Genomic DNA, 23912 nt, shown 5'->3' with positions numbered 1-23912 from the left:
TTATGGAGTTGTTCTGACTGCAAGGGGCCCTGGGAGGTCCAAGCACCTGCTCAGAGCAGAGTGATGAGGGCTGTGACAGGGGGATTTTTGGGGACCTCCAAGGCTGGGAGGATCACAACCTCTTGTGATCCCTGTCCCTTAACTATCCTTAGAGGAAGGTACTTTTTTGACCACTTTCACAGGATCTCTGCCTCCAAAAACTGGCCAAAATGAGTTGGAAACAAGTGGTGGTTAAAGGGATTATCTCGGATTTTCTCTGACTTTGAGACTTCCTCTTAAAATCTTGGCTGCTGTAGACCATGGAAAGGCTGCCCTGGACTCAGCGTTGTCTCTGCTGTAGTTTTGCCAAAAGAGCTTCATGGCTGACCTCAAATTGTCTTCCTTTGAGTCTCCAGCACCTCAGGAGTTTGTGGGAGCCATCCATGCAGGATGAGCTGAGCTGTGCAGGAATGGAATGGAGCTGGCTTTGTGCTGCTGTAGCAAAGCTGTGTGTTTGGAAATGGCACGTGCAGAATGGACAGCTCTGTGCCTTGGAATAAAACACTGGCATTTCCCTGGAAGTCACAGCCATTCCTGGATGCCACCCTGGGCTAGCAGGAGGTGTCCCTGACCATGGCAGGGGGTTGGAACTGGATAATCTTGAAGGTCCCAAAGCATTCCAGGATTTTAGGATTCATGCTGATCCTGGTTTGCTTTGAGCTGATGATTCCCCGTGGTGTGGTTTTTGCTTTGCCTAAGTGGCCCCCTGGACCAGTATTTAAGAATTAATTCCATAAAAGCAACCAGCACCAGGAATTTGAAATCCTCATCCCTGTGCTGCCGTCTGCACCCGATGCCACCAACAGAAGGGAATTCCTAACTTAGATTTCTTGGCCATCACCTCTGGCAGCAGCAATTCCCATTCCTGTGTGCCTCAAAGATGTACCACACTCATTTTGGGGGCAAAGCCTGCTCCAGGTCATGGAGAAATAACCCCATTGGGAAAACATACTTTAAACCATGGAATAGCAACAGGGCTGAGCTGAGAAGGGAAATTGTAAATGGGAAAGATTTAAATGAGGCTTCTCATCATCAGGAGGGGCCATAAATACAGTTGTGCATTTTCAGGTGCATCTCTAAGCCTGAGCACATTTGTATTAACACCACTGCTACAATTACATGCAGATTAGCTGCTTGGCTGAATAGCTGTAAGAACTTGGAATAGATTTGTCCTTTTCACCAAGGTTTTCATTTTCTTTGGCAGCTCTGAGTGTTAACAAATTAGAGATCGATGTTCTAGCAGGGCAGAAAAGTGAAGTGAGGCGTGGCTGTGGAGAAACTTCAGAGCCATTAATAGTTGCAGTTAAAGGCATTAGTTAGTGGTGCCTGAAAAACAGAGTTGGAAATTCAAAAGAAAAGGTCAAAAATGGCTCTCTTTCCCCCCATTTTCTGCTGATAACTGAGTGAAGTATTTTACCCTGCTTGCTGCACTCTGAATATCTGTGACATCTTTGAATATCACTGAAATCTTTGACAAACACCCATCATGGAATCCAGCAAACACTGATGGGAAGTGAATTTCCATTCTGCAGGTTGCTCCTTTGTTTTGTGGAATCACAGATTGGTTTGGGACCTTAAACTTCATCTCATCCCAACCTGCCACAGGCAGGGACACCTTCCAGGTTTTTGTTTGGGTGGATCTGTGGCATTTTCAACACCTTTGGATACTTTTTGGGTTTTACCTCTCTGTAGGAGCAGGTGCTGGGTGGTTTTGGGTGTCCCAAATCCTCCCTCCATCCGTAACAGTTCAGGCATCTCTTCTGTCACAGGGACAGCCTGGTCCTGACCCAGCTTCTTCCAGGAGACAACAAACAGAGGATGTTTTCTAAAGGCAGAAGAGAGGGAATTGCCCCTGAATTTGAAACAGGGAGCTCTAGGCAAGCTCCAAAATCCTAATAATTGCTTTAATCTCAACTTCCTTATCTGGGTGTCCTGTGTAGGCTCAGTCCAGGATCCCAGCTTGCTTCCTTTTTTTTTTTTTTTTTTTTTTTTTTTTTTTTTTTTTTTTTTCCTGTGGAGCTTCTCTTTCGGTCTGAATTCCCTCTCCCTGCCTTGCAGCCACTTCTCCCACCTGCTGCACATTAAAAAGTTCTCCTCTGCTGTAAAAGCTCATGCCCTGCTCTGTCCATTCATCTTTAGTCCCCGAGTTGTTCTGAATTGTGGTGGGGGGGATTTGTTGGGTCTTTGATGCTGTAGTTCAACTGTTTTGCAACCTTTTTTTTTTTTTTTTTTGGAATGATGCTCCATTTGGATAGATTTCATAAAGACCTGATTTTCAGCCCTGTGGCAGATCCAGAGAACTTCCCCCCAGTGAGGACAGTCAGTCCCCTCATTAAAAAGGAGCTCATAATAGGGTTTAGAAGCAAGAGCAGAAGTCTTAAGTGTTATGTAGGATCTCTGAATGTGGATTTGGACACCCTTAGTTTCATCTCTGGAATAAAAACTGCATCAATTGACTGACGAGAGCAGCTGGATCAAATGAGAGCAGTCAGAACTTGTATAAAGAATAACTTATCTAAAAATTCAAGCACAGGCCTGATCTGCTGACATTTCAGAAGAAATTCCCTCATCCATAGATCATTTGGAGGCAGAATGAAGATGCAGTGTTACTTGGGAAGCTGTCTGATGTTAAATGCTTGGTTTTCCATAGCTTATTAAAATCAATTCAGGGACAAATTGAGGCTTTAAATTCAAATGAAAACGCCATCAGAATGGTCATATTTATAAAGCTGTAATTTATTGTAATTTGGAACTGGCGTGGAGGCACAGAGCAGTTGTTGGTTTTATTCTTTTTTTGTTCTTTTTTCTTCCCTAATTCCTTCTCCCCTCGCTCACTTGGTGGCAGTTCCAGAGATGAAACATGACTGGAGGTTTTCCAGTTTGTTTCTTCTAATCTTGCCTTTTTCTCTGTAGTCCAGAGGAATCCATGGAGCTGCTGCAGGGCTGGGAGAGCTGGGGGTGCTCCCCTGGAGAGGAGAAGGATCCAGGGAGAGCTTCCAGCACATTCCAGGCCCTAAAGGGGCTCCAGGAGAGCTGCAGAGGGACTGGGGACAAGGCCTGCAGGGACAGGACACAGGGAATGGCTCCCACTGCCAGAGGGCAGGGCTGGATGGGATCTTGGGAATTGGGAATTCCTGGCTGGGCTGGAATTGCCAGAGCAGCTGGGGCTGCCCCTGCATCCCTGGCAGTGCCCAAGTCCAAGGATGGGGCTTGGAGCAACCTGGTCAGTCTTGAGTTTGGACTAAAATAAGTGAAACTATTTCCTTGTGGCTTTGGAAATCTCTTTTAAGGCTGATCTCTTCAGATCTCAGGCTCTGTGTCAACAGGATGATTAAAACAAAATGCTCCCTATTATCCACAAATGGCTTTGTTAAATATCCCGAGATGAAATGGCCACAAGTACAATTAAGGGAGAAAAGGAGCTTAACTGCAGCAGAAATGGATTTAAAAGAAGCACAGAAAACTTCCCAATTTGCCATTCAGGGAACAGGATAATCTTTGCCTGCCGATGCTTTGAGTCTTTTCGTGGGGGAGGATGAGAAGGAAAGAGAAGTCTTTAAATTAAAAATTCTCCCCTGATTCTCAAAGGTGCCAAACAGCCCAAGCCCTTGGTTCCTTTGGTGGGTGGAGCAGGTGCTGAGCTGAGCTGGAGTCAAGCTGGGCTCATTTTTGTCTTTCCCAGCACTAACTTGAAGCAAAGGGCAGGTTTGTCTCTTTTGTATGCAAGTCAAAAGTCTTTTTTTCTTTGTCAAATCAACTGTTAACTACGTAACTATTAAATTTAATTCTAAAAAAATTAAATAGATTGCATGAATGTTACTCTGCTAATGAATCTCTTCAGGGCTTTAAGGGCTTAAAAGCAAGAATTCAATGCCAAAATCAGTCAAGGTCTGTCTGCAGTAAAAACAGTTTCACCACATTTTTAATAAAATAGTGCATATAGGTGAAGCATCTCTGGTGAAATTAAATGAGGGATCTCAAGTTCTCCTGGTTCTTTTGATAATCTTTTATCAGCTTGGATGACACAGGATCTCTCAGAACTTTCCCTGCTTGCAAATCTGAAGATTTCCAGCCCAGAGTGAAACGTGTACTCGTGCTTTGAGTTCCTCCGTGCAGACAAAACAGTGACCTTCTGAGGGGCTCCAGGAATTTATTTTCTCACACAGACCTTTGAAATCAGAGCTCTCGAGAGAAATAAATTCTCCTCTTATTCCTCCAGCTTAAAGAAGCTTCTGCTTCCATTTTTGCTCAGGGAAAATTATTTCAGTGGCAAACGTGGTGAAAACACTTTCACCCGTGGCCAGATCTCACTTTTCTCTTCCTGACTTACAGCATTATGTATATTTTCTGTGGTTCTGTGTATGTATCTGGGCAAATTGGATGGATTTAGAAGTAAAATTGAAGTTCTCTATACTTCTCGTTCAGCCTCTGTTTCTCTCAGTTCACTTTGAGGGTGGCTCTGGAAAAGGCACCACTTGTTACTAAATTTTAATGCAATATCTTCATTATCTTTGGGCCAAAACCGCTGGATTTGGGTTTGAAGGGGACTTTAAACTCATCCAGTGCCACCCCTGCCATGGCAGGGACACCTCCCACTATCCCAGGCTGCTCCAAGCCCTGCCCAGCCTGGCCTTGGGCACTGCCAAGGATGAGGATAATAAATGTCTGCTTTATCTGGAGATGAGGAAATGATGCTACAGCACCATTTTAAATCTGTATTTAGGGAAATGACCACTGCACTTTTATCTGGAGGATGAGGGAGGACTTGGAAAAAAAAAAACTTCATCTCTGGGTTACGGAGAGTTTATCTCTAAAAGAGAATCTGAGTGAGTTTCAATAGCAGACCTGAGCCAACAAACAGCACACTTCAGCTAAGATAACAAATGATTCCTTGATAGCTTGTAGGATTAAAACTTCTGGGCATACAGAGCAGCTCAGTTGATCACTTGAACTGCAATTAAAAAGCAGAACAAGTACACCCCAAATATTGTTTTTATGTCAGAAATGCTCCTTCATGCTTGAAAATGAGAAAAAATTGCAATCGATCCTTACAACTGTTGTGTTCATCTTTATTGACTGGCCCAAAGAAAGATAAATGGCAGCCTAAATAAGATTCCAGTCTGTGCTGGCCTGGGAGGGGACAGGGGGTGATGGAGAACCATTCATCATCTCAGCCCTGCCCCGGCCACGCTCGCCCCGCTGCCCGTCGTGGGCTCATCCTGATGCCTTGAGGAGGCTGAGCTAGAACAGAGACTGGACAGAGTTAAAGAATAAAGCAGGGATTTATTCCAAGGATCTCCTCCATGGATCCACCTTGGGCAGCACCAGAGCCCAGCCAGGGCTGCAGCCAAGAGGAACCAAAATGGTCCCAAAATGCACGAGCGCTCCCGGGGGCTCTCACTGGGATCAGCTCTGCTCCATTTGCACCTTGCACTTCATTGTCCCATTCCAGCTTTAGCCCAGGCACTCCCATCCTGCTTGTTTTTCTCTCTCCAGCCCACGCTGTTTGTGCTCCTGGGCCTGAGCTTTGGATCATTTGTCCTTGGTGCCCAGCTGGAGCAGGAATTGTTTTGTCTCCCTGCTCTGTGCAGAGAGCTCCCCATCCCATAATGTGAAGCTCAGACCCACACACAGAAACTGAAAAATAGAAAAGTTAAAAACTTGAGGCATCATTTCCACCATCCCATCCCATCCCATCCCATCCCATCCCATCCCATCCCATCCCATCCCACAGATCCCATCCCATCCCCCCGGGCCTGGCTGGGATTGCTGAGTGCCAGGGGGTCACTGGTGTGAGGAGAATTTCACTTTCATTTGCTCGCCGGCCGACGATGATTTATGAAAAAATAAATGAGCGTGCGTGGAAAGCTGGGTTTTAGTGCAAATGAGTGATGAGGAGTGGGGCTGGCAGTGGGAAGTGCAGCAGAGCTCTCTGCTCCTGCTGATCCGGGCTGACCTTTGCCTGCAGTGCCTCTTACCCAATTTGTTATCATTTGTGAGAAAATATTAGCCCTGCAATACAATTTTACCCCTGTCTGGAGCTGGCATTTTTATTCACTGATTTTGGTGTATTTCAAGATTATCATTTGCAGGAAGAAGCTTGGAAGATGAAATCTTTAAGTGGGAAGGAAAAATGTTTGTCTTTGTAATTTTTTGTAGTTGGTGCTGCCTCTTTTAGAATTTCAGGAAGTGTTTTTGCAAGAGTGAGAGCTGCACTGCTCATAAAATGATAAATATTCCTCAGGACATGTTTACTCAGCCAGTGACCACAGACCTGTGTCATCTGTGACTTTTATGGAAGAGTGATTTCTCTCCACTTACAGCCTTTCCCATTTTTTCCCCCCTAAAAATGTTTTCATCATATTGCTTTTCCATACATCAGTGTCTTAAGCTAAACTGCTTTATTTTACCCAAAATTAAAATTGGAGTGATGCTCCCCATGGACTGGATCGTGGCATCCATGTGTGTTGTGGAATCATGCAGTGGTTTGGGTTGGAAGGGACATTCAAGCCCCTCCAGTGCCACCCCTGCCATGGCAGGGACACCTCCCACTGTCCCAGGCTGCTCCAGCCCCAGTGCCCAGCCTTTCCTTGGACATTCCAGGGATGCAGGGGCAGCCCCAGCTGCTCTGGCAATTCCAGCCCAGCCAGGAATTCCCAATTCCCAAGATCCCATCCATCCCTGCCCTCTGGCAGTGGGAGCCATTCCCTGTGTCCTGTCCCTGCAGGCCTTGTCCCCAGTCCCTCTGCAGCTCTCCTGGAGCCCCTTTAGGGCCTGGAATGTGCTGGAAGCTCTCCCTGGATCCTTCTCCTCTCAAGGGGAACATTCTCAGCTCTCCCAGCCTGACATTGGATCCATCTCCTCTCCCAATAAATTTATGGACCCAGGGGCTTCACTGGGAATCTCAGGAAACCATGAAGGGTCTCCCTTCCCTTTTCCTCTCTTTTCTATCCCCATATTATATAAAAATCCCTTGGGATGGATTCTGAGTGTCCCAAATCCCAGAATCCTGGACCAGTTTAGGTGGGAAGGGACCTCCAAGCTCATTCCAGGGACACCTCCCTTATCCCAGGCTGCTCCAATCCTTCCTGGGACATTCCAGGGATGCAGGGGCAGCCCCAGCTGCTCTGGCAATTCCAGCCCAGCCAGGAATTCCCAATTCCCAAGATCCCATCCATCGCTGCCCTCTGGCAGTGGGAGCCATTCCCTGTGTCCTGTCCCTGCAGGCCTTGTCCCCAGTCCCTCTGCAGCTCTCCTGGAGCCCCTTTAGGAGCTCTGAGCTCCCCCAGAACATTTTCTTCTCCAGGGTGAGCAATCCCAGCTCTCTCAGCCTGACACAAGTTAAATATTTGGAAGATGCCAAATCAATATTGAGGCATCAATAACTCCGAAGCACAGGATAAAAGTCCAGGTTGTTAAAATAAGGACTCAGCTGGTTTTGATGTGATCACACAGCGTGGCGTTGTCAGGATTTTGTTGCCATGTTAACATCACTCCCTGGGATGCCGATGACTCAAAGCCACACCAGAGTTCTTGCAAGTGCCAGCACAAGCTTTTTGCCTCTCCACTCCCTGTTTCCAGCAGCACTCCCAGGAAAATGGTTTCAGAGAAGTTTGGAGCTGCTCAAACTTTGCTTTCTCCCTCCAGCTGGGCAGCCAGGTGCCTTGGTTATTACAGCCAAGGTCCAGCTGTGCCCAGGCTATAAAAACCTCCTGAAAAATGCCACCTCTGTGTTATTGAGACATGGAGCAAAACAACATTCCAGTGATTTATCTCAGCCTGGAGGATCACTGAATTCTTCAGGCTGGAAAAGACCTTTAAGATCATCGAGTCCAACACTGCCAAGGCCACCACTGAGCCTTGTCCCCAAATGCCACCTCCACAGGGCTTTAAATCTCTCCAGGGATGGGGACTCCCTGCAGCTCTTCCAGAGCCTGACCAGCCTTTCCATAAAGGAATTTTCCCAATATCAAAGCTGAGCCTTCCCTGCTACAGCATTTTCACACCTAGGAAACTTCTGTTGCTTGGTGAGCATCTCTCACCTGTACTTTGGAAATGAACAATTTTGTAGAACTGAGTCAAAGCCATCCCTGGGTTTAGGGGACATGAAAATCTGTTCTGAAGCTGCTTGGCTTTAAAAATTGAGAAATTAGCAACTGATTGAAGCAACCTGGGAGTTTGGAATATTCCAGTAAATCCTCAGAGAGGCGTTTTCAAGGCAAAGAGCAAAAGGGAAAGTCGAGCCATCGCTAATTTATTGTGGGACTTTGAAGCTTGGCTCGAGTGCCACCTGTGAGGCAGGGGGGAGATGGGTGTGAGCAACACAAACAGGGCTCTGCAGAGAAGCCTAGAATCAGTATTTGGATTTGAATTTCTAATGAAGAAGTTGCAAAGACTCCAGGAGCACCTCGTGCTAAATATGGGATTCTTGCCTCATGTCCCTTTCAGAGTTTCTTCCCCAAGAGCCATTCCTTTTGCATAATCAAGACACACTTATTTTTAAAAAATCACCCCCCAAAAAAAGCGATTTCTGAAGCTCTGTCCTTTTATGGTTAGGTTTTGACAGTTTTTTGAAACAACTTAAATCCAAAATCAGCTTTATTGACTAGGTGTTAGCATGCCTGTAAATGATACTGACTGAAATCTGTATTTATTCTGGTTTTTCTTTCTTTTTTTTCCAGAGTGCCCAGTTCTACAAAGTCACCACTGAGCAATACCAAAAAGCTGCTGATGAAGTCTCAGCTCGGTTCAAGTGAGTCCCTCCTGTTTTTTCCTGGCAGCTGGATGGATTCTTACCACATTAAAATGCACAATCATTCCCCCTTCCTCCCTCACAGATCCTATCAGTCCCTCTGGTTGTTGAAAGGAGGGAATTTAGGAGAGTTTGGAGGCCAATGTATAGGAACCATAAGCTGCAGAGAAATGGAATGCACACTTTGCATACATTTATTAATTTATAGCTGATAAGAAGCATGAAATATTCTAAAAACAGATCTGATGGAGCACCAAAAACGAGACTCCAACTTTGCATCACAATCGCACCATGGGAAGGATTTAAATGAGGAATTTCACTCTGCCCTCAACAGTGAAGGTCAGATTAAATAATTTTTATTAGTCCTGAAGAAAGTGAAGTGCAGATCTGGTAATTGATGGATCAAAGTGACAGTGACCCTTAGCCTTGGACCTTCCCTTTGGGCTGCTTCATCCCCCAGGCTCGAGGGCCCATTTATCATTTTAGTGAGGACACAGAACTTTTTACAGCCTCAATTCTCTCCTCTAACCAAGAGATGCTGCAGAAAATGAATTATTCTGCCACGGTTTTTGTAGATTTGTGGAGGGATTCTCTTCTGGTTTGTGTTTTGTTTTGGTTTTTGACGAGCAGGAAGAGGAAAATCCTTTCTGAGCTGCTGATAATGGTACAAATAAAATTTTAAAGTATAAGAAAAACTCATTTTATCTCTAAACAGCAGGAATTGTTGAATACTCTTGGTGTATATATAAAAATTTTGTAGTGTTTAATGGTCAGAGTATATTGAGCACTAAATTCATCTGTCCCTTAAACAAGAGGGACAGGATGACCATTGATCAAGGTCTGATTTAAGCATAATTTGGAGGGTTTTCCATCATGTCTGGAAATGCAGGAAGGTTGGGATGAAATTCCCACCTGGGTGTCTCCTTCCTCTGTTACAGGGGGATATTTTCAGCTTTTTAAATCAAATGATTGCCTCATTTCACATGCATTATTCCAAAAGAAGCTTTTGTTGGGATTTGAAGTTCTGCTAAGGGCTCTGGGTGGGTTTAGTGGGCAGAGGTGAGTTTGGGATTGGGTTTTTCCTCCTGATACATAAAAGATTTCCTAAGTCAATCAAATACTTTGGGTTCCTGTTTGTGCACAAATGGAGCTGATTGACAGAGCAGGGGCCAGTTCTGAGCATCAAGGAAATTTAAGAAAACCATTTTGTAGGGTGCAGAAATCAAGGAATATTTACTGGGGAGGATTTGGACCAGGAATCACATTCCTAGCACTTGATGGGATTGGACTTCTCTTAATTTTCTGGAAACTAAAGGTATAAATTGAAGTCATCCATTTGACTGCTCTGGAATAGCAGTACTGCAATCACTGTGCTGCTTTTGTACTTGAAACCAAATTTTTAAAAAATTACTGGGAATTTTTACATCAGTGGATCCAGTATAAAAATTACTGGGAATTTTTACATCAGTGGATCCAGTATAAAAATTACTGGGAATTTTTACATCAGTGGATCCAGTATTGGTCCACTGCCTTCCAAGAAAACAAAAGGAAAAAATCAGGAAAGAAAAAGGTGCCTGAAATATGCACATAAATTGTGGCAGATTTGATAAAGTGCTTGAAATACCAATATTACTTTACAATTTAAAGGTTTTTCCTTACATAAAATCCTTTTAAACACCGTGTCTTTTTATTGAAGGTTTCAATGCAGGAGGTGTTATTTTATCACTGCCTCTTTTATGGAACTTGATGGATAAATGAGGAATGATTTAGTGAGACCTGGAGATGCTCTTTTGGCACTTCTCATGTGCAGTTTAATTGCACGTGAGGATTGAGAGGACAGAGGCTCCAGTGGTGTTTAAAGAGTTGTTTAATTGGCTGTAAAAGAAGAATTAAATAAGGTTGAGCTGCTAAATTTTGTTAATGCATAAAGCCATGTGCTGCCTGTGATTGCAGGCTCCAAGTGCAAGATTAATGGATCTAATTGTGGTGTTACTAGCAAATAGTCTGACTTTATTTTAGGCATGTCTAGAATTAGGTACCCTAGTTTAAGTGCTATGACTTGAATTTCTTCCACTTTTTAAGCAGCATCACTTCCCAGAGCAAGAAGTGGACGGTGTTGTTATATATTAAATATTTCCTGGATTTTCCTTCCTCCATTTAATCCCTGAAATTACATCAACTGTAGCTTCATCAGTCTTTAGGGATAATTAAACTCCATTAAAAGAGGAAAAAAATACAAATATCCCACATGGGTTTGGATCAGAGACCTGGCAAGTCTTGTGTCTGCAGTTCCTATTGCTGCCTGCATTAAACTGATATTCCAAATATCCATGAGGAATGTTTTATCTCCACGAAGGCCCAGATTCACATTGATCAAATTGGGAATTATCAAATGCTTCATCTCTTTACCAGCCTAATTCCCATTGATCAAATCCTAAATGAGCAGGTTCAGGCAGTTCCTGCAGTCCCCAAATCACATTAAAACAACATTACAGGGGCATGCTGCCCCTCCTAAAGCTGGAATTATCTTCCCACAGTTACATTATAACCCCAATTATTCCATTATGAAGATGGCTCTGTTATAATGAGGAGTTTACACAAGAAAAGAAGAATGCAACGTTACAGGAAGAGCTGGGCTTTGGGCAAGGATTTGAACTTTTCCTAATCAAATTCTCCCTTTGTTTTGTGGGTTTTTTCCCTTAATTTGGAGGGCTGGGAGCGGGAAATTCAGCAGCTGCAGTGGTGACATTTTATTCCCCCGTGATGTCTCGAGCCAAGTGACATCTTCATTATTCATTTAAAAAGCAGAGAGGGCAAAGGCAGCCTAAAATAAATGTTTTTATCTTCGGTGGGTTTTGATTTCTGGTGGTGTATTTAGAATTCATAGCTGTGCATCCGTGCTTTTTCCTAAAGATTCTGCCATTCCTCTCCTGCTCTGCTGCTCTCTCTGTGGACAGCATGGAATTGCTTCTTGCTGCTGGGTTTTTTTTGGGGAAAACTTAATTCCCAGCCATTCAGACTGATGGAAACCCCATGTCCTCCTGGAGGATTGACTGATCAGATTGGGGTGAGGTTTTCCCCACTAATGGAATTAATTCCCCAAAGTTTGCTTGGACAGTGACAGTTGTAATCCAAAGGATGCAGCTGGAAGTTTATTCTGAATCACAGATTTTGGGGGGCTTTATTCCTTGCTTATGAGTCTTTTGGACGTGACTCTCTCCATCAATTCCCATAGAATGAATGGGAATAAATGACAAATCATCAGTTTCATATTTAATTAGGATTTCTCTGTCACAAAGCTTGGATCGTTAATATTTACTGAAAATAAAATCTAAGGCATTGTTGCCATCAGAAAATCACAGGGTGGTTTAGGCTGGGAAGGACCTTAAGGATCATCCAGTTCCCACCCCCTGCCATGGAAACCTCCCCCATGAAGTTCTGTTTGATGCTCAGCTGTGAATATTTGAAATATTTGCAGGATTTCCTGTGTGTTCTGACTGATGTTGTTGTGAGCTGTGGAGCTGAGAAGGAGCATAATGAAACCACAGTAAATTAATAACACCAACACTTGGATATTCAGATATAATTGTCTCACAAAGCAGTGGTGCCAATTCTATGGACACTGAGGGAAAAAAAAAAGCAGGGTAGAGAGAAAATCAGCTTTTTATTGATGACTTTGGACCGAGTCCAGGGAAGTGTGGCTTTATTTCCCTGTCCTCGTTACCCTTCTGATGTTGGGGCACATATGGTGACTTTTGAAGGGCTCTTGCACTGCCTGTAAATTAGAAATATTGATAGTTTCTTAATGCAAATATCTTCGGTCACCATCATGCTCTCATACCTCTGTAACATAGAAATCTGTGTTGCAGAGAGCCAGGCAAGGAATTTGTGCTTTATTTCTCCTTGTGCAGACCCAGACTTCCAGTTTGTACCTTAAATAACATCATTGATTCCCAAAATGGTTTGGGTTGAAGGGACCTTAAAGCTCAACCCATTCCACCCCCTGCCATGGGCAGGGACACCTTCCCTAGACCAAATTGGTCCAGCCTGGCCATGAATTAAAAGTAGCTGCTTTTAAAACCTGAAGTTAAAACTACAAATTACCAGTTATTTATGAAATACCGCATGCTGTTTTGTCAATAACAGAAAATAGGAAGCTACAAAAAATCCTGCAGGCTTTGTGCCTTTAGTTCAGCTTTTTTTTTGTTTAGCCAAGGGCAGTGAGCTCTGCACAGAAACCTCCTGAATTAATGTTTTCTCTTACAAATAGAGCAAATAGAGGTGGTGCTTTGTCAGGAGAGAATCACTGCAGGGTTGTTTGCCCTGATGACGCTGTTGCTGGTGGTGTCCTTGATTTTTTTGTCACGTGTTCTGTCTGGAGATGATGGTCCCAAGTTCCTCCTGACATCCCTTAGAGACTGTTGAGCTGTTGCTGTGTCTGGAGTTTTCAGAGACACGAGCAGTTGTTGGTTGCTATAAAGATGTTTATTGCATGAACACATCAGTCTCAAAGGCAGAGAGTTCAGGGTGTTGAAGTCCAGAGTAAGAGCCTGAGAGGAGAGATGTGGGACTTCATTTGGCTCTTCAACATGCAGTTTATTGTATCCAAGATGTTAGAGCAGTCCTCTGGGTGACACAGCCACACCTACAGCTGTCAGCTCCAGCTGTAGGCAAGCCTGAAGACCCCTCAGTTTTGCTTCCATTGCATGATGCATTTCTCTTTGCTGGGCATCTTAATACATGATCAACCAACCTATTCCTTTCCTCTCACCCACAGCCTGTCATAACCACTGGCATTGCCATATTTACATGATCACCCAATGTATTCCTTTCCTCTCACCCACAGCCTGTCATAACCACTGGCATTGCCATGTTATGGGCAATGCTATCCAGTCACAGGAGTTACAGTTTAAGCTCAAAGTTCTTTTTCAGTTTTCTTGCAGTGGAAAATTCTTCTTGGTAATCTTAGAGTACGCATTTCAAAGAATGAGCAAGCCACAGTGGAAATGGAAAAGATCTGCACCCAAGAACCACCAGGTATTTGCAGATTTCACAGATGGAACCAGGAGGACTGATCAAAACCGAGATGACACAGCTGCTAACTTTGATATTCTGAAGCAAGTGAAAATTAACAGCCAGATAACTGAACTTTTTTCTGCTTGCCACATCGGCATGTCTTGTTTGCCTGTGGTGTCTTTCTGCTTGGTAAAAACATCTTTTTGTTTGTGGCCAGCTTATCCTTTGCTCTAAGCCATAAAACCTCTTTCCAACTCGACTTAACCTTTGCCTTCTTAGTTGTCCAGCAAGACAGGCTCAGCAATTCTCAACTTACACATCTATTATTCTTCTATATCAAAACTCACTTCCATCTCTGTTTCCTTCTCAAATTCTACATTCAGAGACCTTTCTGCCAAGCACACATAGCTGTGAAACTTCCTTGTCAAACTTCCACCCCTCCCAACAGTCCATGCTAAAGCTTCCTGGCATAGAGTCCCAGGCTGGAGCAGCAGCTGCAGGGCTGCAAGGCTGCTCTCTGGTATGGAGTGCCAGGTTCTGTGCAGGAGCAGCAGCAGCAGCAGTGGCACCAATTGTTCCCTGGCACAGAGTCCAATGTCCCCTGCAGCAGCAGGAACCCCAGCCCTTTTTCTTCTTTCTTCTTTTCTTCTTCTGTTGTCTCCTTCTCCTTCTCCTTCTCCTTCTCCTTCTCCTTCTCCTTCTCCTTCTCCTTCTCCTTCTCCTTCTCCTTCTCCTTCTCCTTCTCCTTCTCCTTCTCCTTCTCCTTCTCCTTCTCCTTCTCCTTCTCCTTCTTCTTCTTCTTCTTTTCTTTCTCCTTCTGCTCCTTCTTGTTCTTCTCCTTCTCCTTCTTCTTTTTCTCCTCTTCTTCTTGTGGTTGTTGATGAGTTGATGCTGTGGTGGTCATTGTTGTTGTTGATGGTGGTGATCTTAGCATCCCACTATGGGGCTTTTTATTCATGGAACATCCAATCAGCTAAAAACACAATTCTAAAACATTATTTCTGAACCAATCTAAACTTGATTCTAATGTGCAAAAGTAGTACAAAAGTAGTCAGTGTCAGTTCTTACCTAAAAAACTACATATATAATATTATCTATTTATCTATACTGTTTTCTTACTTAGAATTTACATGTATAAGTTTATCTATTTATGTGAATAGTTCTATCTATTTACACATGTAATTTTACCTATTCATGTAAATAATTCTATCTGTTCTAGTGGCAAGGTTCTGCTATGTTTTTGTTATGTTTGGAGCTAAGTTACTGAACTTTTAAACTAGGCCTTAGGGCCTTTACTAGCTTGACACAGTTTCTTAAGGGACTTAAAATATATTTCTACTTACTTAAAACTATAACTTACACTTCCACTTAAAACTTAAACCTACACTTCTACTTCATATCTGTGTGGCTTAATATATCTTAATTTCTCTAAAGGCTTTAATTCAACCCCTGCATTCATCTCTCTCTCTCTGAGGAGCTCAGAGAAGCTTGAATTCCAACATGAGAGGTGTGAGCTGTTTGTAAGTGAAGCTGGGAATTAAAGAATTAAACACCATAGCTCAGCTCAGCCACTCAGCTTTTCTCAGCAACAGAGGTACCCAAAGGTCTCATTTCTCTTTCTGTTCTTGCACCTCTTCACACACAGCTGTGCTGCCACCAGGAGAGGTTTTTGAAGTGCTTCAAGCAGAGGTGTGTGACCTCAAACACATTTCACTCCACCAGCCAAGTGGAGGTGCAGTTTGCTGGCATGGAAGTGATGCTCTCACCCCTCTTGGCTTGAAACCAGCCCAGATTCTGAGTGCACAGAGCTGCTTCAGGTGGGAAGAGACACTGGTAAAGAGACTTCAATAAATCTTTCCAGCCTCTTGTTTATCCTGCACATCCCAAGCCCTGTTCCTTTTGAATAAACTCCTTTCTTTGCTCAGTTCTTTCAGTCGGGGCTTGGATTCACCTGAGGGGGCTGCAGGAGCAGAGCTCACTCAAGAAATCTCTTGCACTTTCTGCTGCTTTGTACGAGAGATTGTGCTTTGACCCAGGGACATTAAAAACCACCCAGTTCCAGTTTAAAGAGGGGGTTTAGTGGGCAGCAGTTCCTCTGCCTCAGTTGCTCTGCACCTATAAACAAATAAGAGAATCCTTTGGCCATTCTCCAGTGATCCTTTGGAATCTCAGAATTCCCTAAAGCCACTTTGCAGTGTGTTTACCTGTGATTGTCACTTCAGCCGTGACAACTTTGGCTTTCCCTGCAGCCACTCAGGTATTTAACTTTGTTTCTTTGATCAGTGCAGTCCATTAGGAGCGAGGGTTCTCCTCAGGGCTGGATAAAACATGAATTGTGCATTTGGAGCTGGATGCAGATCCCTTCAGAGCAAACTGGGAGCCTGGTGGAATATCTGTGTTTGTCTTTCACAGAGAATCTGTGCGTGGGGATGTGTTTTCATTGAAATCTCTGAGCTCTGATGTGAAATTTAAACCTGCTTGTTTGGTCAGGAGGCAGGATTGAAGCTCTGACAGTGTTTTTTGAGAGTTACATTAACTTTTAAAACCCATTATTCAAAATTTATATAGCACATTAATAAAGAGGGCAAGTCAGTTCTTTCCATCTTTGGCATAATCTTTGGTTTTTTTTTTTCCCCTTTCTAGAAATCATGGATAGATTCATTAAATCTCCCCTCAGGCTATCCCCAGCTTTTCCCACAGTGAGATCCTTTACTCTCTGTAATGGAGAAAGCAATCTTAAAATTAATGTTTGTCAAGCACTGAGTCAGGAGGAGGATTTTTTTTTTTTTAATACATGAATTAATACATAAAATAAAAGATTTTCTGGGAGGGGGGACAGGTAGAACAGGATAATTGTTGTAGGATATTGTTGTGGGGGGATAACTGTGTAGGATAGAGAGGGATAACTGAGTAGGATGGAGTGGGATAACTGTGTAGGATATTGTGGGATAACTCTGAGGGAAAATTTCCCTGTGGGAGGGGAGTTGGAACTGGATGAACTTGATGATCTTTAAGGTGTTTTCCAAGCTGAAGCACTCTGTGATTTTATGATCTGCAGGTCCTTTCCCTATTCAGAAGGTCATTTTCCTGGTCAGGGTGGATGGGTTGGACAGAGAAATGTGTTCAGCCATTGCTGCTTTTCTCCATTTTCTGCATTTTCTGCATCTCCATTTTCTGCTTACAGAGAAACAAAGTCATTTTAAAGATTTCCCTGTGAAAAAAGTGAGTGAAACTCTGCCCTCACACCTCGGTGGCCTCCTGGAGCTGGTTTTGATTCTCCTTTGGGAATTTATAAATCGTTTGTTTGTTTATAAATATTTGTGCTGGGAATCAGCCCAGTGCTGGGAGAACTCCTGGATGCCCTCACTGGGGACAATCCCTGCTCTGGCAGTGGGCTGGGAGCTGCTCCCAAGGAATGAGCAGCTCCTCTGGTGTGTTTGGCATTCCAGGGCACATCTGGCTGCCTCCTCCCTCCCCAGGTTTATTCCCAACAAGGAATAAAGCCTCTTGTTTTAATGCCTTATCCTTTGTTGGGATTTCCTGTGGACAAGAGTCGCAGATTTCCCAATTACAGCATTAAAGCTGGGAGGTTAAACCCCACAGCAGCTCCTTTTTATTATTAATTTGTTCTGTATTTCCTAATCTTTTGTGGCTGAGATTTACAAATACCTTTTCTAAGGATGTTTTTAATGAGGCCAAGCCATCTGTAGGATCAAATCCTACAAATCTCACTTGGGAGCCTCCAGCACAGACCTCCCTTTGGGGAGGAGAGAATGTTTCCCAGAGCTGCTGGTGGGATTTTTTTAAGGAGAATTCACCTGTTCCTGGGTACAGGGTGAAGAATGAATTACAAGTTATCTCTGTTACCACTTGACATGTGGTTCCCCTCTTTTTTTTTTTTTTTAATCTCCTTTCCAGTAGTGTTGAAAAATCAGGGAAAAAAAATACACCACAGCCTTTCTGCTTGGACTGCACCTGAGGGAAATCTCAGTTTAAAGGCAAAGTAGGCAGTAAATATTTGGGGAAATAATCTCAAATCATGGGGGTGCTTGCAAAGTGCTGTCAGACTTGGAAGATAAGGTTTGTAAAATGATTATTTAGGTTTCTTTAAAGTGGTTAAATCATAGGATCACAGAATTGTTTGGGTGGGAAGGGACCTCAAAGCCCCTCCAGTGCCATGGCAGGGACACCTCCCACTGTCCCAGGCTGCTCCAGCCCCAGTGCCCAGCCTGGCCTTGGACATTCCAGGGATGCAGGGGCAGCCCCAGCTGCTCTGGCAATTCCAGCCCAGCCAGGAATTCCCAATTCCCAAGATCCCATCCATCGCTGCCCTCTGGCAGTGGGAGCCATTCCCTGGGTCCTGTCCCTGCAGGCCTTGTCCCCAGTCCCTCTGCAGCTCTCCTGGAGCCCCTTTAGGGCGTGGAAAATACAAATTAATAGAGATCAGGTCCCCCTTCTCCTCCTTCAGAGGGTGTGGGTGCCACTGCAATAAGTTTATTAATTCTGTCAGATTTTCATTTCAGTGCTTGAATATAAAAACCCTCAGTCCCACAGATCTGTGCTAAAAGGAATGACTGAAATCCTGATAATTTCCCCTTCTAAGTGCAGTTCCTTGAACACGACCCACGTTTTCCTGGGGGTCTCTATTTTGTGGGTGAAAATTCCCCTTGTAGCACAATACACATTTTTCAAGCTGGAAGGGGAATAATTCCATCCTGCATGGAAAGAAATGAGCAAGGCAGTTTTTCCTTTCAAACTTCCCTTGCCACTTAGCGTGGCTCCCACTTCCAAGCCATTTAGGAGCTCCATTAAGCCCCTGGGTTTGCTCCTGTGCATGCATTAGGAGCAGAGCTGGGGTAATATGGAACAGATTTGCTGTATCATGGACACATTTATGAAGATTGATAACAGCCAGGGCTCGGTGTTAACTTTTATTTTCAAACAGGCTGCAGGAGAAACTGCCTGGTATTGCTTTGAGGCTTTGATTTATGAAAAGGTTGCTGCATGAAAAAGACATCCCATAAAGCAGCTCTGCTGGCAGGAGCATTATAAAGTAGGGTTGTGAGTAGAGCAAACAATAACTAACTGTAATTATGCTGATTATTGTCTCTATGAACTCCCTGTACCTTTTGGAGGGGTTTTTGCACTTATTCCCTCCTCAGCTTTTAAGTGGACTCACCTTTTCCACGGAGTGGGATGAAGGTGAGAAAATCCTGCTGGTTTCTCGTGGCAGCAGCCCCAAGAGAGGCCTTTTTTGTTTGTAGGGAATGAAAGAGGTCACTGAAATTATACCTGCTTACACAAATGATGCCAGGAGGAGGAGGAAGGAGGAAAGGTCTGCAGTAAAAAATGCTGTTTCTCTTACAATTCCCATCACTGATTCATTTTCCCCTAAATTATGACAGTTCTGTCAGACTGTTGCATTTGAGCCCCTTGAAAACAAACCCAAAAATCCCAGCACGATGGCAAAGATCACCAGGTTTCAGAACTATTTTCCTTCTCCCAGCCTGGCACCATCCTTTGTAACAAGATGAGCCTCAGCAGCAGCAAGATGAATTCTTCACTCAGCAGCAATTAACAGAAAACTTTAGTGAGAACCAATTGAAATCAAGGGGCACGACCTAACTGGGAAAAATGTGAGTGGTTTATCTAAAGTTTGTCAAATTTGAGCTGCTTTAACTTGAAAGCATCCCTTTCCCAAACTACCTGAAGGCCTTGCAAAAAGAAACAGGAGCTTGAAAATCGCCTGTGCTGAGGTTATAAAACACAAGAATGACTTTCTTAGAGCAGAGTGAAGTTCTGTTAAATAAGCCAGTGTCTTAATTAATGCTGCCAGCACGTGGAGGGGGTGAGGAGAGACCTTTGAAAGGTTTTTGTGAGCTGGCACTGGAATTTCCATCAGGACACTCTGCCTTCTGCCTCAGACTGCTCTGCTGGTGCCCTCACAGATCCAGGGAATGGTTTGGGTTGGAAGAGACATTCCAGAGCATCCAGTGCCATGGCAGGGACACCTCCCACTGTCCCAGGCTGCTCCAGCCCCAGTGTCCAGCCTGGCCTTGGACATTCCAGGGATGCAGGGGCAGCCCCAGCTTCTGTGAAGGTGAGGGGCTGGGAGCACAAAGCCTGTGAGGAACTGAGCTGGGGGTGCTCAGCCTGGAGAAAAGGAGACTCAGGGCTGGCCTCAGCTCTCTCCACAGCTCCTGAAAGGTGCCTGTGCTCAGCTGGCCTTGGGCTCTGTCTCCAGGCAGCACTGACAGAGCCAGAGCACACAGGCTCAGGCTGAGCCCAGGGAAATTCAGGTTGGATATCAGGAAAAAGCTTTTCCAGAAAGGTGATAAAGTTCTGGAATGGCTGCCCGGGGAGGTGGTGGGGTCACCACCCCTGGATGTGTTTAAAAAGCCTGGATGTGGCACTGGGTGCCAGGGTCTGCCTGAGCTGTTGGGCTGGGCTGGGCTCGATGCTCTTGGAGGTCTCTCCCAACCCAGGGATTCTGGGAATTCTGGGAATTCTCTGGCAATTCCAGCCCAGGCAGGAATTCCCAATTCCCAAGATCCCATCCATCCCTGCCCTCTGGCAGTGGGAGCCATTCCCTGTGTCCTGTCCCTGCAGGCCTTGTCCCCAGTCCCTCTGCAGCTCTCCTGGAGCCCCTTTAGGGCCTGGAATGTGCTGGAAGCTCTCCCTGGATCCTTCTCCTCTCCAGGTGAGCACCCCCAGCTCTGCCAGGATCTCCAGCCCTGGGAGCATCTTTGTTGTCGTGTCTTACAACAGCCTGAGGGAAACACCCACCAACAGGCGGTGAAAAATTACTTGAAAACTTGAAAAATAATTTAAATAATGAGAATAATGAAAAAACTGTGTGTTGTCATTTATAGCTCACCCCTCCAGCTCCAGTTCTTGACCTGGTCCTGGTGAGAGGAACATTTTCCTTCGTCAGGTGCCACAAAGGATGTTGAGGGCATTCTGTTCTAATGTTTCTGCAACACATTGAACATTTATTATTAATTTATTATTTATTATTAAAAATTAATTTTATTATTTTGTTTTTATTATTCAAATAAATTTATTATTAATATTATTATTATTAAAAATAAAGATTAACTATAAAATGTATCGTACCTTAAATAACTCCACCATTAAGCACTTCTATACCAAGCAGTGCTATACCAAACAGTACTATTTTATTTTTATTATTAAAAATAAATTCATTATTAAAATTATTATTATTTAAAAATAAATATGAACTATGAACTATCATACCTTAAATAAAATAACTCCAGCATTAAACACTACTATACCAAACATGTTAAAACTCCAGTACAAACTAGAATCCAGAACATCAAAATTATATACCCCTATTAAGATCACCAAGACATTTTTCTCCATTCCTTTAACAACAAAATGCAGTTTACTTTGACCTAAAAGAACATACAGTACACCTAAAACCAACTACCCCAAAAATAAAAGCACAATCCTACCATCTACCACAAACTAATCCAAACCACACTAAAAAAAAAAATAAAACTCCAAAACATCTACAATACATCAATAACATCATTGTGTAGAAAAACACAACAACAAAAGTATTTAAAAAAAAAGAGAAAAAATCATCCAGATATCTTAAGGCTAAAATAAATTAGAGCAAGGTGCAGTGGCCACTGGTTATCAGCACCTTCTCAGTGGGATTATTGCTCTTTGTTGGAGTTGATGACATTTGATTGTTGCTGCAGCCCAGCTGATTCTATTTCATGAAAAGAGAGGCTCGGCCTCATCCCAATCCTAGATTTGTAGAATCACACGTGGCCTTTGTGGCTTAGCAGTGTGAATCCAAGCCTGTTTTCTTAAATAACTTCACGCCCAAATGAAAAATTGGCATTTATTCTGTTTTCTTCTAAGATTACACCCTTCAGTTCCCTCGAGTAATCGTCACCCACGCGAGCGGCGAGGCTTGAAGTGTTTAACTGGTGATTGCTTGTTCTGGATGCTGCTTCTGCCCATAACATCTTCTATTTTTGTGGTCAGTTAACAGGGGTTTGGGGCCTTTTATAGCTGAAGAGAATAGTTAAATATATATTGCTCTGGAGGGTAATATTTGGATAATAATGTGCCACGAGTTAGTGTCTTGTGGTGCTTTGTGTTGAGTGCTGTAGTTGACCTTTGCTAGAGAGGAGAAAAGTGCCTGCTTGTTAGAACATATTATTTAGCACCTTTAGAAAAGCAAAACTGATTGGGTTTGTTTTTTTTTTTTTAGTGTGAGGCTCAGTGAAGATTTTTATCACCAGGGTTTGGGGATGATGATGTGATCTTAGGCCTTTACAAAGCCTGCAGTGAGTTGTAGCTCTTAGGAAATAAGTGGCAGGAATAAATCCACAATGTGCTTTGCTGTCCTGGATTTGGTTTATGCTGCTCATTGGGATCTGTCTGTATTTTTTTGTGTGTCTGTGTGCTTTACACACACAGTGATGTAAAGTTACTGTGGAAAATTTCATGCAGGGATGGGGATAACGTTAAGATGGATCATTTAAGCGGACGAAACTTTGTCTTTTTTGCCACCTTCATGTAGAAGCAGGTTTCAAACTGTTGCAGAATTATTTTTTCCTTTAAAAATTAGAAATATCGAGGTTTAATCTGTCATGTAGTGGTAGTTAATATATCCAAGTAGTCCTGCAATTGGCATCAGCCATCTCTATAAGAAATACCAGCAAAGCATCAGTTCAGTCTCCCAGAGCCTGGATCTGCCTTTCCACGAGCTTGAGCTGAGCAGAGCTTTGATTCCTTTTCTTCCCTAAACCTTCAGAAACCCCCTCCCAAATTCCTTATTAGGAGTAAATAGTAAGGAATTCTAGCACATGGTGTTGTTTGCAGTGATGATCCTTGACTTGTGTTCTCCTGAACAGCCAAGTGGAATCTTGCCAGTCTTCATTAAATAATTCTTTTTTGGGTGAGTAAGGCTGAGCTCAAGTGATACCACATGCAAGCTCTAAAATTAGTCTGTGATCTGGGTTTACATGACGAGGGTTTGGATGCAAATGTTGGTTTGCTGATCATGGAATTGGAGAGGTTGGCTCCATCCACGCTGAGCTGATGGGACTCTGGAGCTGGGAAGAGTTTGGATTTTGTCCTCAACAGTGGTGGGACAGGCTTGGCTACAACTGGGATCATTCTTTGGCTCTGAACTTCTCAAAATTAGGAGCTGGGTTTGATCTGTGCAAGGCCAAGAAGTATTTGTCTATGTATTTCTATATATAACATTTAGGTACTACAAAATATTCCACAGAGTTAAAACTGCTCCTCCTTGAGTTCCTTCTAATTAAAGCCTGCAGTTGCTAAATTCTCCTTCCTACTTTGTAGCAGCATCCATGCCCCTGTTAGAAGGAATTTGTATCATTGCCATCCATGTGATTGTTTATTTTAGTATCCTGCTATTCACTAAAAACTGTCCCTTAAGCTAAAAAGAAAAGTGCATCCTAAATTTGGGTAATTCCAACATGCTGCTCCCTTTGCAGCTGCAGGAACCAGCTGTGGGAGAGGTACATTTGTGCATTAATGGTGGTGTGCTCTGGATTTGAAGAGGGTTTTTCCTCTATTTTTGGAGGGGAGGGGAATTTTATAAACAAATAGTGGTTTGGGATCATGCAAATCAGTTCATATCAGTTTAAATAAAAGTATTCAAACTCGTTTTGTCTGTCAGAGTGGATGGGAATCCTGTCTTGATTTGATAGCTTGCTCCTCGAGATATTTGGAATTTAGGCAACCACAGCAGGGCAGATCAGAGTCTCCTGAGCTGGGAGTGGGTTTTTAGAGAATACTGCAAAAATGAGGGAAGTGTTCAGTGTGGTACCATTTTATTTTCAAACAAGTGGTGGCATGGGGCTTTCCTGAGGCACATCTTGCTTGTAATCTCTTGCTGGGCACCTCACACCTTCCTGTAGAATTATTTTTTGAACCTAGATGTGCTTTTGATAACCCCAGTATGTTCTTAACAATGAGTTTCATTAGCTGTTCTTTGGGAAAAGTTTGGATTTTTTTTTTTTTTTGGCATTGTAAACCCAATGCTAGGAAACCTGTCTGGCTGCCTCTGTCCTGTAATCCATTGATGATTTCATCC

General features: G+C 43.5%; 1 protein-coding gene across 5 annotated transcripts in view; it reads left to right on the top strand.

Annotated features, from left to right (window-relative positions):
* The window catches only part of CHCHD3 (coiled-coil-helix-coiled-coil-helix domain containing 3), a 130985-nt gene that overhangs the window by 94730 nt on the left and 12343 nt on the right, over window positions 1-23912 (top strand). For all 5 annotated transcript variants that reach the window (XR_008430914.1, XM_053942577.1, XM_053942578.1 and 2 more), the window contains one exon: window positions 8721-8791. Coding sequence is in view for 4 of the 5 variants with exons in the window: in XM_053942577.1 (XP_053798552.1) it covers window positions 8721-8791 (71 nt within the window). In the remaining variant the exon portion in view is untranslated. The remainder of the gene's footprint in view (window positions 1-8720; window positions 8792-23912) is intronic.

Source organism: Vidua chalybeata, chromosome 5 (assembly GCF_026979565.1).
Source record: "Vidua chalybeata isolate OUT-0048 chromosome 5, bVidCha1 merged haplotype, whole genome shotgun sequence".
NCBI classification, from domain to species: domain Eukaryota; kingdom Metazoa; phylum Chordata; class Aves; order Passeriformes; family Viduidae; genus Vidua; species Vidua chalybeata.
Note: the sequence above shows the minus strand (reverse complement) of the source record. Positions and strands in the feature narration are given on the sequence as shown.